The 13,856-nt window shown below is 40.9% G+C and overlaps 1 protein-coding gene across 3 annotated transcripts in view; it reads right to left on the reverse strand.

Annotated features, from left to right (window-relative positions):
- Window positions 1-10,681, reverse strand: part of Ptbp3 (polypyrimidine tract binding protein 3) — an 84,011-nt gene extending 73,330 nt beyond the window's left edge. For 2 of the 3 annotated variants that reach the window (XM_036178741.1, XM_036178740.1), the window contains exons 1-2: window positions 10,497-10,554; window positions 7,490-7,523 (exon numbers count right to left, since the gene is read on the reverse strand). In XM_036178741.1, coding sequence (XP_036034634.1) covers window positions 7,490-7,523; window positions 10,497-10,504 — 42 coding nt within the window. In that variant the 5' untranslated portion in view covers window positions 10,505-10,554. Of the gene's footprint in view, window positions 1-7,489; window positions 7,524-10,496 lie in introns of all 3 variants that reach the window. The other variant, XM_036178744.1, reaches the window with a different exon arrangement.
- Window positions 10,682-13,856: the final 3,175 nt, after the last annotated feature.

Here is a 13,856-nt window from a genome sequence, read left to right on the forward strand (position 1 = left end):
AATCTTACCACATCACAGGGATGGTTGGTAATGATAACAGCAATGGATTACAGCAGAAAGAGCTGCAGGGTCAGGCTCTAAATACAGACCCAAACAAGGGGGAAACTGAAGCTTTTAGGCACTACACCAAATACCAAACCCAACTCAACTTGTAGATCAGCACAGAACTTGTCACACTATGGACCTTTTGCCTCTAAATTTCTGTTCTGATATATTATGTCTGGCTTTCCACAATGTAAAAGTTACCTTAAGCAGTAAATAAATACAGACAGGTACTAAGCCTCTAAACAGAATCATGCAGAAGAAAAAAACTAATTTATTTTGAGACAGGGTTTCTCTGTGTAGATGTAGCTGGCATCAATTTTAAGAGCTCCACCTGCCTCTTGCCACCCCACCCACTCAGTGCTGGTACTGAGGACACACACCACCATGTCCAGCTAGGACAAAAATTTTTAAAACTAGATGACAAGATTTCAAGTAGCTATGACCAATATGTTATGAAGGTCTCTACTGAAAACAAATAGAAAACATAATAAAGACAATTTAAGCAGAGATGTAAACTCTAAAAGAGAAATAAATACTGACCAGGTGCAATGGTACATGCCTTTAATCCCAGCACTTAGGAGGCAGAAGGAAGTAGATTTATGTGAGGTTGAGGCTAGCCTGGTCTACATAGAGTTCTAGGATTATATACTAAGATCCTGCCAGAAAGAAGCAGACAGACAGACACTGTATTAAAAATGAAATCTGGAGTTGGTAAGATGACTCTAGGGGTAAAAACACTTGCTACCATGACTTGAGTTCATCCCTAGGTCCCAAATCAAATGGTTGGAAGGAAAGAATGGACTCTCACAAATGGTCCTCTGACCGCCACATATATACCACAGTACACACACACACACACACACACACACACACACACACCAAAAATGAAATCTGTGGTGGGTTTATTAGTAGACTGGATATTACTGAAGAAAGAATTCAATAAACTTCAAGGTATTTCAATAAAGGCTATGGGTATAAGCTCAGTCATAGAATGTATGCCTAGCACCAGTACAGCGGAGAGTAAAGAAAGACAAGGATATTTCAATAGAAACTTCCCAAACTGAAATGCTGAGTGAAAATAAACAATAAAAACCCAGGACACCTAATAATGTGTTACAATTTCAATGAGTAAGAAAGACAAAACCACAATGTTCAAAAGGGGAAGAAAAATATATATATATAAACATTGTAGCCCATGAATCTGAGAGAAAACAAAAGGGAATGCATGGGAGGGGCTGGAGGGAAGAAGGAGAAGTGTAGGGGGGGAGCACTGTAACTTTAACAGATTGGAAGGTAACATCAACTCCAGCAGGATGCTTCTGACCTCCACTCACATGCTGTGGCAAATGCACACACAATTACATAAGTTAAGTACATAAGTAAATGTTGAAGGGTAAGGTTTTCCGCTCTTGCTCTAACCTCGTGGTTTTTAACTCTGCAGTCGGTTCTGTGTTTCTTATTTAACAAGCCGGTTACATCTACATTTGGCGCCCAACTTGGGGCACGAACCCACGACCCTGAGATTAAGTCTCATGCTCTACTGACTGAGCTAGGTAGCTGTTTGGAAATTCCCCCGGATTTCAGGAATGGCGAGGATGCTACAAAATGTGATTTTTAAAAGCTACATTTTGTCTATAAGAAACATTGAGGAGCCAGTGGTGATGGGGGTGGTGACACACATCTTTAATTCCAACACTCAGGAAGCAGAACTAATTCCAGGACATCTACAGAGAAACTCTGTGGAAGAATGGAAGGGAGACACAAAATGAAACATTAAAGATTTAACAGATGGCCTGGAAAGATGGCTCAGGGTTTGAACACTTATTACTCTGGGGTTCAACTTCCAGTACCAACACAGAGGTTCACAACTTTCTGCAACTTTAGTTCTAGAGGATCAGATGCCCTCTTCTGGCCTCCAAAGACACCAGGTATGCATGTGGTACACACACACATGCACACATGCACACTCATATGAGTCAATACTCATATGAAATCTTTAAAAAAAAAAATTTAAGTTTAACAGGCATCCCTCCCAAAAAGTGACAGCACATAAAAAGGGTACTAATGAATATCACTACCAATCATCAAATCAGTAACACATGCCTTTAATCCCAGCACTTGGGAGGCAGAGGCAGGCGAATCAGTTAGTTCAAGGCCAGCCTGGTCTACAAAGCAAGTTCCAGGACAGCCAGGGCTGTTATACAGAGAAACCCTGTCTTGGAAAAAAAAAAAGAACAAAAAACAAAACTGCAAGTGTATTGAAATACTACTGACACTAGTCATTCAACTATACCTTTTAAAGTACCTAAAAGTAAAAACCAGCAGCACCAAGGGTTGCAAAGAACGAAAGACAACCTGAGCTCTAAAGATCAGATCAGGAGATCAGGCACATTCAAGGTAGTATGGCCATAGATGTGACCTCCAATATAAAGCAGGCTGTGTGAAGTACATACATTTTAGAAAACGGCTTTACAGTTCATGAGTAGGGGCTTCATCAGTATAATGAAATACCTGAGACAACTAACTTGCATGAGACGTTTGTTCAGCTCATAGTTCTGAGGTTCTAGTCTAAGATCAAGAAGATGGACTACAGCTTGAGCCTCTAATGAGAATGCCAGGTAGAAATGGCAATGTGAACATGATAGACAAATGGTTCACCTTGAGGCTAGAAAGCAAAGGGAAAGAGGAGAGTGCCAACATCCCACAATCTCACGGAAACCTAAAACCTCTGGAGACTAAACCTCCTAATGGGTTCTATTCCCCAAAATGCTACCCTGCAGTGAGCCTTTAACATACAGACATTTGGCGAACATTCAAAATCCAAATATTAAGTTTCTGATATACATACATGTCCTATCACCCTGCACGTCTATCCCTGGGCTCAGAAGAGAGATATATAACAGTATCCTACACACACACACACACACACACACACACACCTTCTCAGAAGCTTTATTTGTAATAGTCCCAAACCAGAAAGAACTCAGGTGTCCATCACATGAGAACAGACTTTAAGACACAATAAAATACAGATAAATGAAGATGGACTACTAACTACATAGAACTACTACTATTCAACATAGATAAGTCTAAAAATTTATTTTGCTAAATAAAAACCTGCCATACACCAGAGAGCTTATGATCTATGAATCCATTCACATGAGGTGCAAAAACAGGTAAAACTAATCTACATTAATAGAATTCAGAACAGTTGCCTAAACTGTGTCTGGAAAGACATAACAGGGATCTTTAGAGTAGCATTCTCTCATTATGATTAAGTGTTAAAATGTGTCAAAGGTTATTGAACTGCACTCTACATAAATAACATCTCATTTTTCTTTTCTTTTTTTTTTTTTTTTTTGAGCTGAGGATCAAACCCAGGGCCTTGCACTTGCTAGGCAAGCACTCTACCACTGAGCTAAATCCCCAACCAAACATCTCATTTTTAAAGGGTAAGAACTTGCAGTCAAAGGCTTCTGTTTCCAACAGTGATGCACAACAGTAAGCAAACACTTTCTGTAAAGGCCAGGGGGTGAACATGTAATGCTTTGCAGACTATGACCACTACTCAGCTCTGCAATTATCTATAATGTGAAAGTAACCACAGACAATATGGAAACAAATAGGCATGGCTGTGTTCCAATAAAACTACTTACAAAAAAACAGGTGTCATGCAGGATGTGCTCATGGGCTGCTGCTTGTTAACCCCAATGTCAGAATGAAGAAAATGGATGACAAAATTAATTTCAATATGCTGTATTGTTCTTTTTCTACATCGGAGGCATGACAGTTATCAGAAGCCATTTACAGTTCTTTTTAAGTGTTTCTCTATACTCAACAACCCACTAAAGATAGGAGGAGTACCTAAAAGACTATGACAGTGAATATGGAAAAAAAAAAATACAGGACATGTGGTTTTAAGATTTTGAGTACTAGCCAGCTAGAACTAATGAAAGCATAAGCTGAAATTTGAAAATGCACTTTGGCATGCAGAAAAAGTAATCACCTACAATGCTGACACTGATTTATGTGGTAAAATAAAATCCTTGAAGTGTGTGCCCTATCACTCTTCATCATCTGATTGTGTCTTCATTTAAAAGAACTCACTGTTCATTGTTTCTCAATGATACACACACACACACACACACACACACACACACACACACACACACAGAGCCAGACACAGTAGTGCATTCCTGTGACCCCAACCATTGGGAGATTGAAGAAGGTTCAAGTCCAGCTTGATTAACCTAGCAAGATTCTTTCTCAATAACGCAAAAACAAATATGTTTCATGATGAGTTCCAAGAGCTAATCTTTTAATTTGGTCAAGGTTCAAAAATTAATACCCCACAAAGAACATTCAAGTACATACCATGATAAGAATCCTAAACACCTGAAGATATAAACGTTTTCAATAAAATTCCAATCTAAAAGAAAAGGAATTCTTTCTCACTAAGTCTACGCCTATTAGAAGAAATACTAGCAGTATCAGAAAGCTTGGGCTCCAGTACGTATGCCACTTAAGTGTGTTACAATTCAGCATTCATTCATGCATCAAACATCTTTTGAGATTATAATACAACAGACACTGGAAACACATTAGTAAAGAAAACATCAGGTTCAGATTCCAGTACCCACACAGTAGCTCATAATCATCCTTAACTTCGGTTCCAGATCGCCCTCTTCTGACTTCCATGAACACCCGACACACATGTAACATATACATACATGACATGTCCAGGAAAAACACTCATACACATAAGTTTTAAAATAAATAACTTTTTTAATCCACAAAAGTAAATTTAGGGAACACAACTTTAATTCCATCCTTGCTACAAACTAAAGCCATTAATTGTTTTATTATTCAGACACCAAACAGAGGAAGCAAATGTTGGTTTATTTTTCACATACTCTAGATGAAATGCAAGCCTTAATGGCTCATTATTTGGTAATAACTAAACTTCTTTGGTGAGATCAAAGAAAGAATAATTCTGTCAAAAAGTACATATAACAAGCACTTCCAAGGCAGAGGCAGGCAGATTGCTATGAGTTCAAGGCCAGCCTGGTCTACAGAGGGAGTTTCAGGACAGCCAAGGCTACACAGAGAAACCTTCACACACACACACACACACACACACACACACACACAAAGGGGAAGAAAAAGATAAAGTACATATATTGAATAATTTTATAGCATAAATATATAAATATTTATAATATATAAACATACGGGCGTATATATTCAGGCTGCCTACTGAACCAATTAATCAGCTTATCATCTCTTCAGAGTTGTTGCTTTTAAAGTGCTTATTTCAAAACACATAGACAGAAAATCATACCCTGTATTCACATGTGGTTCCTAGGCATAACACTTAAATATTCTTTCATTTACTATGGATATGTTTTCACCATAATAAAACAAGCATGGGTCCTTCAAGCATAATTTAACTTTTAAGTGGTAACTTTTTTAAATGTCTGCTGTATTTATATGCCAGATAAAAAACTAGAATCACAAATCTTTAAAGATCAAAACAATTCATTTAAATATCTCTTCTCCCACAGACACCTTCAGACACATAGTTGAGGACTTAATTTCTAATCTCTGAGTATCATTCTCAAATGAGACAACCTATGGAGAGGGTAGTTCCAGAAAAGGCTGCCTCATTTCCTATTCATAAACATATTCAAAGCTTGCCAAAGCAGATCAACTCTACCTAACCCCAAAGGACAACAACAGTTCCCAATTATGCTAGCCTCAGACATGCCATTCTTAGTGTTAAATGCTGCTTCTTGCTATGCTTATTTCTTAAGTCATAGCCGGCAGTGGTGGCGCACGCCTTTAATTCTAGCTCTTGGAAGGCAGAGGCAGGCGGATCTCTGAGTTCCAGGCCAGCCTGGGCTACAGAGTGAGTTCCAGGTCAGGCTCCAAAGCTACAGAGAAACCCTGTCTCGAAAAACAAAACAAACAAAAAAAGTCATAGACTATAAGCACCACCACCAGATCCACTAAGTGTGAAGAAAAAGAAATACGGAACTAACTAGCAAAGTGTACAGAAATAGGGAGATAGTGGTGGGATTTATGCTTACTTTGACAAAAACAGACTAGAAAGTGATCAAGCAACTATATAAATGAACTTAGCTTATTTAAAATATACACAAAGGTTAAATAATTTGTTCTACTTTCTACAGTAATCTGCACTGTGTGACCTACTGAACTAGGTTTCCCACATCAGTATCAAACACCAAAAGAGCAAAGGAAACTTTATGACAGTTATCCTTTAGTATTTTATTTAAAATTTTCATGTATGTGTGATGTGCCTGGTATGTATGTGCACTCAGAGATCAGAAAAGTGCATCTGACCCCCTTGCAACTGAAGTTAGGTAGTCGTGAATCACCACATAGGTGCTGGGAACAGAACGCAGTCATCTGCAAGAACAGTAAGTAAGTACTTAAGAGCTGAGCCATCTCTGCAGCTCCAAGACAATTATATTTTAAAAGCCATATATTTAGGAACACTGTTTACTTGATTTGTATTTTCTTTAAGACAGTAATGAGAAGGTCCTGGTATAACTAAAGATTTGTAGCTTGGAAAAATCACTACTACAAAATATTGAGTTCTCTAGATGGTCACCTTTTTAGATAGAGGTCTCATTGCTAGCAATGATATATAATGAAACAAAGGTCAGGCTTTTAAAACAGAAAGGGAAGACAAGCATTTGAACACTAGAAAATCACATCTAGAACAAACTTTCTCAACTTGCTTTTTCATCTCTAAAATAAAAAATAGTAATTACCAGCCAGGTGGTGGTGGCGAAAGCCTCTAATCCCAACTCTCTGAGACAGAGCCAGGCAGATCTCTGTGAGTTCAAGGCCAGCCTGGGCTACAAAGTGAGTTCCAGGAAAGGCGCAAAGCTACACAGAAATACTCTTTCTCGAGAAAAAAAAAAAAAAAGTAATTTTTTATCTTGTAATTCCTATCTTGAAGGAATGTTATAATGATTAGTGAGAATCCATGTAAATGTAGAGCACTGGCACTAAAAAAAAAAAGACAAAAAACAAAAAACAAAAAAAAAACAAGTATTGTTATTTTATTTCTCATAAGTACACTCACAAAAGTTGTTTTTTTAAAAAGGACTCATCAGAAAAATAAATCAGAGCCTAGGATTATTTTAATTACAAAAAACAAACAAAAACACCATCCTGATGTTAAGTAAAACTTTAGATTTTTTTTAAATTTACATGTATAATACTATAGTTCCTCCTGAAAAGTACATAAAATCCAAAATTAGCTATACTTCTTCATTTTGGAGTTAAAAGTAAAAGATTATCATCACACAGAACAAAATACAATTTCATGAACAGGTGAAATTATTTCACCACTGGGAGAGACGTCAAAATTAAAATAAAAATGATTATGAAAGGATAGTAAAAAGATTCCTACCTTTAAACCGACTGCTATAAGATCTGTAACAACACTGTATGGAAAAAGTAAAAAGAGAAAATGGAAAACAAAGTTAGAGAACAAGTTTTAAAAGACAGATAAGATTAAGAAAAAGAAAAAGCATTATAATAAATAATGAAAAAATGATGAACTGTGAAATGTTAATAAAGAAAAAACAATGGACAGTGTAGCAACAGCAGAGTTCAAAAGCAAAGCCTCGACACCTCAATGCAAGAAAAAAAATTACTCTCTAGTGTGTAGAAAAGTATAGTTGTGCTTCAATACAATAAGCATGTGTTTATCTCACTTTGGCAAATCCAAAGAAAACTAAAATCACCAAACTTCATTAAGTCCCTGAAATGAGTGATCAAACCATGAAGCTTTAAATGAAACAAAACCTGTGCCTGGATTTTACAGACATGAAAAAAGCATCTCAGAAACCTGCATCTTACCACCCCAAAAACTCACCAAAATATTGTTATGACTGTCTCCCATAGCTAGAATAAATACAAACATCACATTTCACACATCAAATTTTACTGTAAGATTTTTATTGTAAATTTTATTATTAAAAAGAAGTTAAACATCAATACTATGTTGTGAGTACAAAAGTATTCCTACTTGATAACTTCACAGCCCTTCCTGACTGTTATAGTGCATTATGGCACAAATCACATGAACACGAACACACACACACACACACACACACACACACAGCTCGAAGAGAAACTAAAAATATGTTGGCTAGTGGTTTTTTTGCTTGCTTTTTTAACTACTCTGAATAGAGGAAATGGGCTTTTTTCAAGCTGTGGAAAAATAAAATTTAATAAACCTGCCTACAGCATAATCCACTATATTCAAAGCTACACTCCTTAAGAGTGTAAAAAGCCCTATACAGCTATTCTGTACAAAAAGTCAACTCTTCTATATCTTCAGTTAGCAGTTTTATTTCCTTATTTGCTAAAAGCTACAAATAAGCTTTGTATTATGTTACTAATCATAATGCCATCATAGCTTCCTAAAGGTATGCAAACACGTGTCTACATCAAGTGGTATAAATTACAATGTTTTAAACAATATTTCCCTTTTAGAGTTCTGAAACTTGTCACCTTGTGAGTAAGTGGTAAGCTACACTCTTTAAAGTGTGTAATAGTGTCTTTGTTGGTCCTGATGGAAAAAGCAACCTTATTTGACCTCCTCTGTTCTACATCATTGCCTTTGTAACCTCAACACCACAAGCATGTCAAAGTTCTTAAAAAACTATCAGCAAGACTACGTTTGGGAAGGTGAGCAGAGGAGCAAATATGAGCCGAGTGCCAGGATATGTATGTATGAAATGGCATAATGAAAACCTATTACTTTGTGTGCCAAATAAAAAGGTGATTTTTAACAAGTAAGATGTAGTAAGTAGCAAATGAAGACTAAAAGCCGATGCAATTAACGTTTTGGATCAGATAAGCATGAAGCTGAATAAGGTTGACTACCCCTACTTCCCCTCCCCCCATCCCTGAGCGCGCAGTAGGGAAGGAATTTGCACTTCACACTGAAGAAGCAAGTGAAGCCATTTAATTGTAAATCTCAGGGCACAAAAAGCGAACCTGTTTCCCCAAACCCCAAGTCGAACGTTCTAAAGACGGTAACTTCACAGCCCTTCCTGACAGATATAGTGCATTATGGCACACATCACCGAAATGGTTTCACAGGTAAAATCAATCAGTCAGGTAAAGAGAAGTCAATGCTTAAGAAGCTTTCACAAGGTAGCTTCCATTAAATAAAAATCCTTTAAAGAACATCACAACCATAAATCAAATCTAAAATTGCACTTTGATATCTGCAGCAGCGTGCGATCTGCATTCCAACGAGATAATCCATATCACAATATTGTGAAACTAAGATAAACGAAACCTAGCAAGGGGAAAAAAAAAAAAAAAACTGTTGTAAGATCCCAGGGTCTTCACGTAAGTGCGTAGCAAGCAATAATTAAATACGCGGCAACCTGTTAAATGGCTTTTACTTTTCAAACAAGCTATATGCTCCACCATCCAGCAGTTTACAGAAATCTTGTCCAAAGTCGGCGGAGGCAGCGATTAAGAACAACTCAAACGCCTAAGGATTAAATAAATAAAAGGAGTTGGAATCTCTAATAGACTTGGAGATTTTTTTTTAATCTTGCCGAACAATACTATTTGTTATGACCCCCAATTTACTAAAATCCTTGAATTACCACTTTTATTAAAATACATCAGGTCCTGCCCCATGTCTCAAGTTCCGAGAGAAATTATCAACTCGGAAAGGGTGGTTGTAAATCTTTTTTTTTTTCCTTTAATTTTAGCCGCGGACCCCATTTAAACTGAGCAGTTTTAAGAGCCCGGAAAACTGCACTTACACAATATCTGACATCGCCCGCGGCGAATTCACTAAGTTTCTTGGGGGTGGGGGTGGGACAAGGAGGAAGCGTCCCCGGTGACAAAGTGCAGACGCTCCTTATGTAGAAATGATTAACGTATCTCACAGCGCAAGTCAGGAGACCCCGCCGGTCCCGAGACCCGTAAGGGACCGCGGTTCGAGACCCGGTCGCCGCCCAGACGGCTGTCGCCGCTCGCCCGGGCCGGCCGCCGGGGAAAGCTCCGCCGCGCGCCCCACCCCGCCGGTAAACAGCAACTCCCCGAGCGCCGCGGCCGCCTCAGCCTCCGCCCCCAACAGCGCCGCGCACCATTTTCTGAGAGGAAGTGTGGAGAGGCTGGCCCGGCACCCCGGCCCCGGCTCGTCTCCGCTTCCCGAGAGCGCCCCGAGGCTGCGAGGGGCGGACGTGACGGGGGGCGCCGCGCGCAGGAAGCGGAGACTGCGGCGGACGGACCCCCGCGTCCCCCGGGTCGCTGCCGTCGGGCTCGGCCCCGGGTCGCTCCTCCGCTAGCCGGCGCCGCGCCCTGTTCCCCGGCCTCGGCGGGACGCGACGCCGAAAGGAAACGAGGCCAGCGCAGCCCCCGAGCGGCCACCCGGCACTTACCCATCCATGGCCCAGATGGAGGAGCGCCTTGTGCGGGGATTGACGGGCTCGTCGCGGGCGGAGAAAGCAGGCGGCGGCTCCGGGGACCGGCGAGCCGAGCCGCTCCGCAGCTCCGGCCGGTCGGAGGTGGAAGGAAGAGTGGGAAACAGGGGCGGGGACCGGGCACGCTCTCGCCAGCGCCGCGCCCCCGCCTTCCCAGCCCGCGAGCGCGTCCCCGCCTCGCCTGGCCCCGCCCCCTCGGCGTCGACGCCCTCCCCGGACTCGGCTGGACTCCAGGGCGCCCTCTTCCCGCCTTCGCCTCTTCGCCCCGCCCTCGCCCGCCCGCGCCCCAGCGCGCCTGCGCGCCCCCGCCGCCCGCGACCCCCCTCTGCGCCGCGCACGCGCACGCGCTCGCGGGGACGCGCGCCTTGTGCTTCCCGCTTCGCCGCTCGCCCTCCCGCGAACCCGCAGGCCTTCCGGCTTTCCGCAGGGGCCTGAACGCTTCCCGCTGATGGCGAGCAAAGCCTCGGGACCCCAAGGGACATTTGAAGCCGGGAGGAGTTTCTGCGGGCGGACGACCCTGCGGGCGGCACGGCGGGGGACCGGCGCGACGGCCACAGTGCAGGCTCGGGCAGTGGTCTTCCGGGAGCTGAGAGCAGCGCCCCATAGCCTGGGAGAGATCGCCCGCCGGCCGGACGCCCAGGCCCGGGAAGTCAGCCTCAGAGACACGCAGTGGCCGGATAGGTGTGGTTGGGAAAGGAATTAGGTAGATGAGACTGCCCTGGACTGAAGTACTTCGTTTGTACAGTTTTAATCTGAGTGCTTTTCTAGTCTAATACTAAGCGTTCTAACACGAAACTTTCATTGCCTAGCCGTGGGATGATCGTTATAGGGCCAGTATTATAAGTTTATAGCCATTCATCCTTGGGAGGAGGGGGAGGAGGAAAGGATTATTGTTTTTCCAGATGAAAATACACGGGTGATCTCCGGAATTTCAGTCAGGAGACGTTTCGTTTGCACCAAAGCCCTTTTCTCTAGTATGAGCAAAAACAGGTTATACATAGAAGTATAGAATAGCTATTATAGCCTACCTACTTCTGGAACTGAGTGCTTTTCCAGTTCACAGATCATTGAAATGTAAGCCAGTCTTCAAACTCTGAAACGAAAGTGGGCCGCCCACACCCATTTCAAAGGAAGTAACAGCTTCACCTTATCCTTTCTGATTTCCTAACTTTAAAATAGTAGACACTTTCAGTTTGTAATTCAGGAAGGTCATTTTTAAAGTTATTTCTGTTCCCCTATTCAAAATGTCAAAAACGTTTTGTATGTTAAATTTAAATATTAAGTTATGTTTGGAAACATTGCCACCCTTCATTGCTATGTGGGATTTTAAACTAGCCTGTACCCGCAGCTCCTACCAGAGTTTGAGGCCATCTTGAGCTACATTGTAAGTTCCAGGCCAGCCTGGGTCACAAAACAAAAACAAACGAGCAAACAAAAAACATGAATGATAAAATAACAGGCAAAGCTGCAGGTGGAGTGTTTCTGTTGCTGCATCTGGGGCATTTTGTGTTGTAAGTTGCCTCCCTTACTTTCTAAGCTACACATATAAATATAATGCTTTTTGTTTTTTCAAAACTCAAACAGTAGCAAATAGCTTTGTTTGTTTGAGATCAAGTTTTAAATCTAGAACAGCCCAGCTGAAACTTGCTATGGAACTCAGGCTAGCACCAAACTTAAGATCCTCTGGCTTCAACCTCCTGAGATTACAGAGATGAACTGCCATACAGGCCTGAAAAGCTTTTGCTTTTCTCCCTGAACCACCCCCTTGCTAACCACTATAACCATTTTGTGTATATTTATCTAGATATTTATTTATTTAGACAGAGTTTCTCTGTGTAATGGTCCTGGCTGTCCAGGAACTCATTTTGTAGACCAAGCTGGCCTCAAACTCACAGAAATCCACCTGCCTTTGCCTCCCAAATGCTGGCATGAAAGGTGTATACCGGGGTTGGGGATTTAGCTCAGTGGTAGAACACTTGCCTAGCAAGCACAAGGCCCTGGGTTCCATCCTTAGCTCTAAAAAAAGAGAAAAAGAAAAGGTGTGTACCACCACTGCCTGGTTTATAATACTTTTTTCTTTTCTGAGACAGGGTCTCTCTGTAGCTTTAGAGCCTTTCTTGGAACTCGCTTTGTAGACCAGGCTGGCCTGAAACAGAGATCCACCTGCCTCTGCCTCCCGAGTGCTGGGCTTACAGGCGTGCGCCACCACTGCCCGGCTAATTGACTTCTTTTTAATACTCCAATGTACTCCATAATTTAATATGCCATAATTTATTTAACTTTTTCCAAAATAGTGGAGGCTTAAATTATTTGTAGCTATTCACTATCACTAACAGTGTCACATGAAACATGTAGCTATAAACATATTATTACATCTGAGAAATAGAATATTGTAAATAGAATTGCAGAAAACTGGTATAAGCACATCAAATTTAATAAACACTGCAAGATAATTCTAAAAATATACCAATTTACAAGGTTTAAAAAAAAAGAAGAGCCAGTGGCAGTGACCCCCAGGCCAGCCTGGTCTACAGACTGAATTTCAGGCCAGCCAGAGCTACACACAGAAGGGTGTGTGTGTAAATAAATAAATAATAGAATGGAGTTCACTGCTTTTTGTTGTTGTTTTTGTTTTTGAGACAGGGTTTCTCTGTATAGCCATGGCTGTCCTAGAACTCCCTCTGTTGACCAGGCTGGCCTCGAACTCTTTCGATTGAAGTTTGCTTCTTAAAGCCTATGTTCAGGATTTCAGGTATTCCCATAGGTCATATAATATAAAGGAGACTTGGTCTTCTGTAATTTCAACAGAAGGTTCTGGGTTTTCACATGAATTTGGAATAAGCACTTTATAAGATTCTGTCTTCTTGGTGCCAAAGAGGACAATTTCTGCAGATTCCTGTATACTTTGAAAAGATGTTTCTAAATAATTTAGTTTATATTTTTTCCCTGTATTTTTTTTCCAGTTTGCTTAAGAAAATCCCCCCTGAAACTTGTTTATCTGATAAGAGGCACACCCTTCATTATTATGTTTACACAAAAAGTAACCTTTGAACACTTGCCTTAAGCTATCCCACTATGCAGTGGATAGTTAACATTTAACCCACATTTGTGTTTACATGTAAGACTTCTTAAGACATAAAAGATGCCATTAAAAAAGATGCCAATATAGTTCAGAAATAATACTAGTCATTAGATGAATCTCCGAAGGTCATTATATGAACATTTTATCTCATGATAATTCCAAAGCATAAACATTGACATCTGTTCCTTAAAATAGAAGAAACCTCTAAAATCAAACTAAATGGAAAAGGCCAGTTT

Source organism: Onychomys torridus, chromosome 2, assembly GCF_903995425.1.
Source record: "Onychomys torridus chromosome 2, mOncTor1.1, whole genome shotgun sequence".
Lineage (NCBI taxonomy): Eukaryota > Metazoa > Chordata > Mammalia > Rodentia > Cricetidae > Onychomys > Onychomys torridus.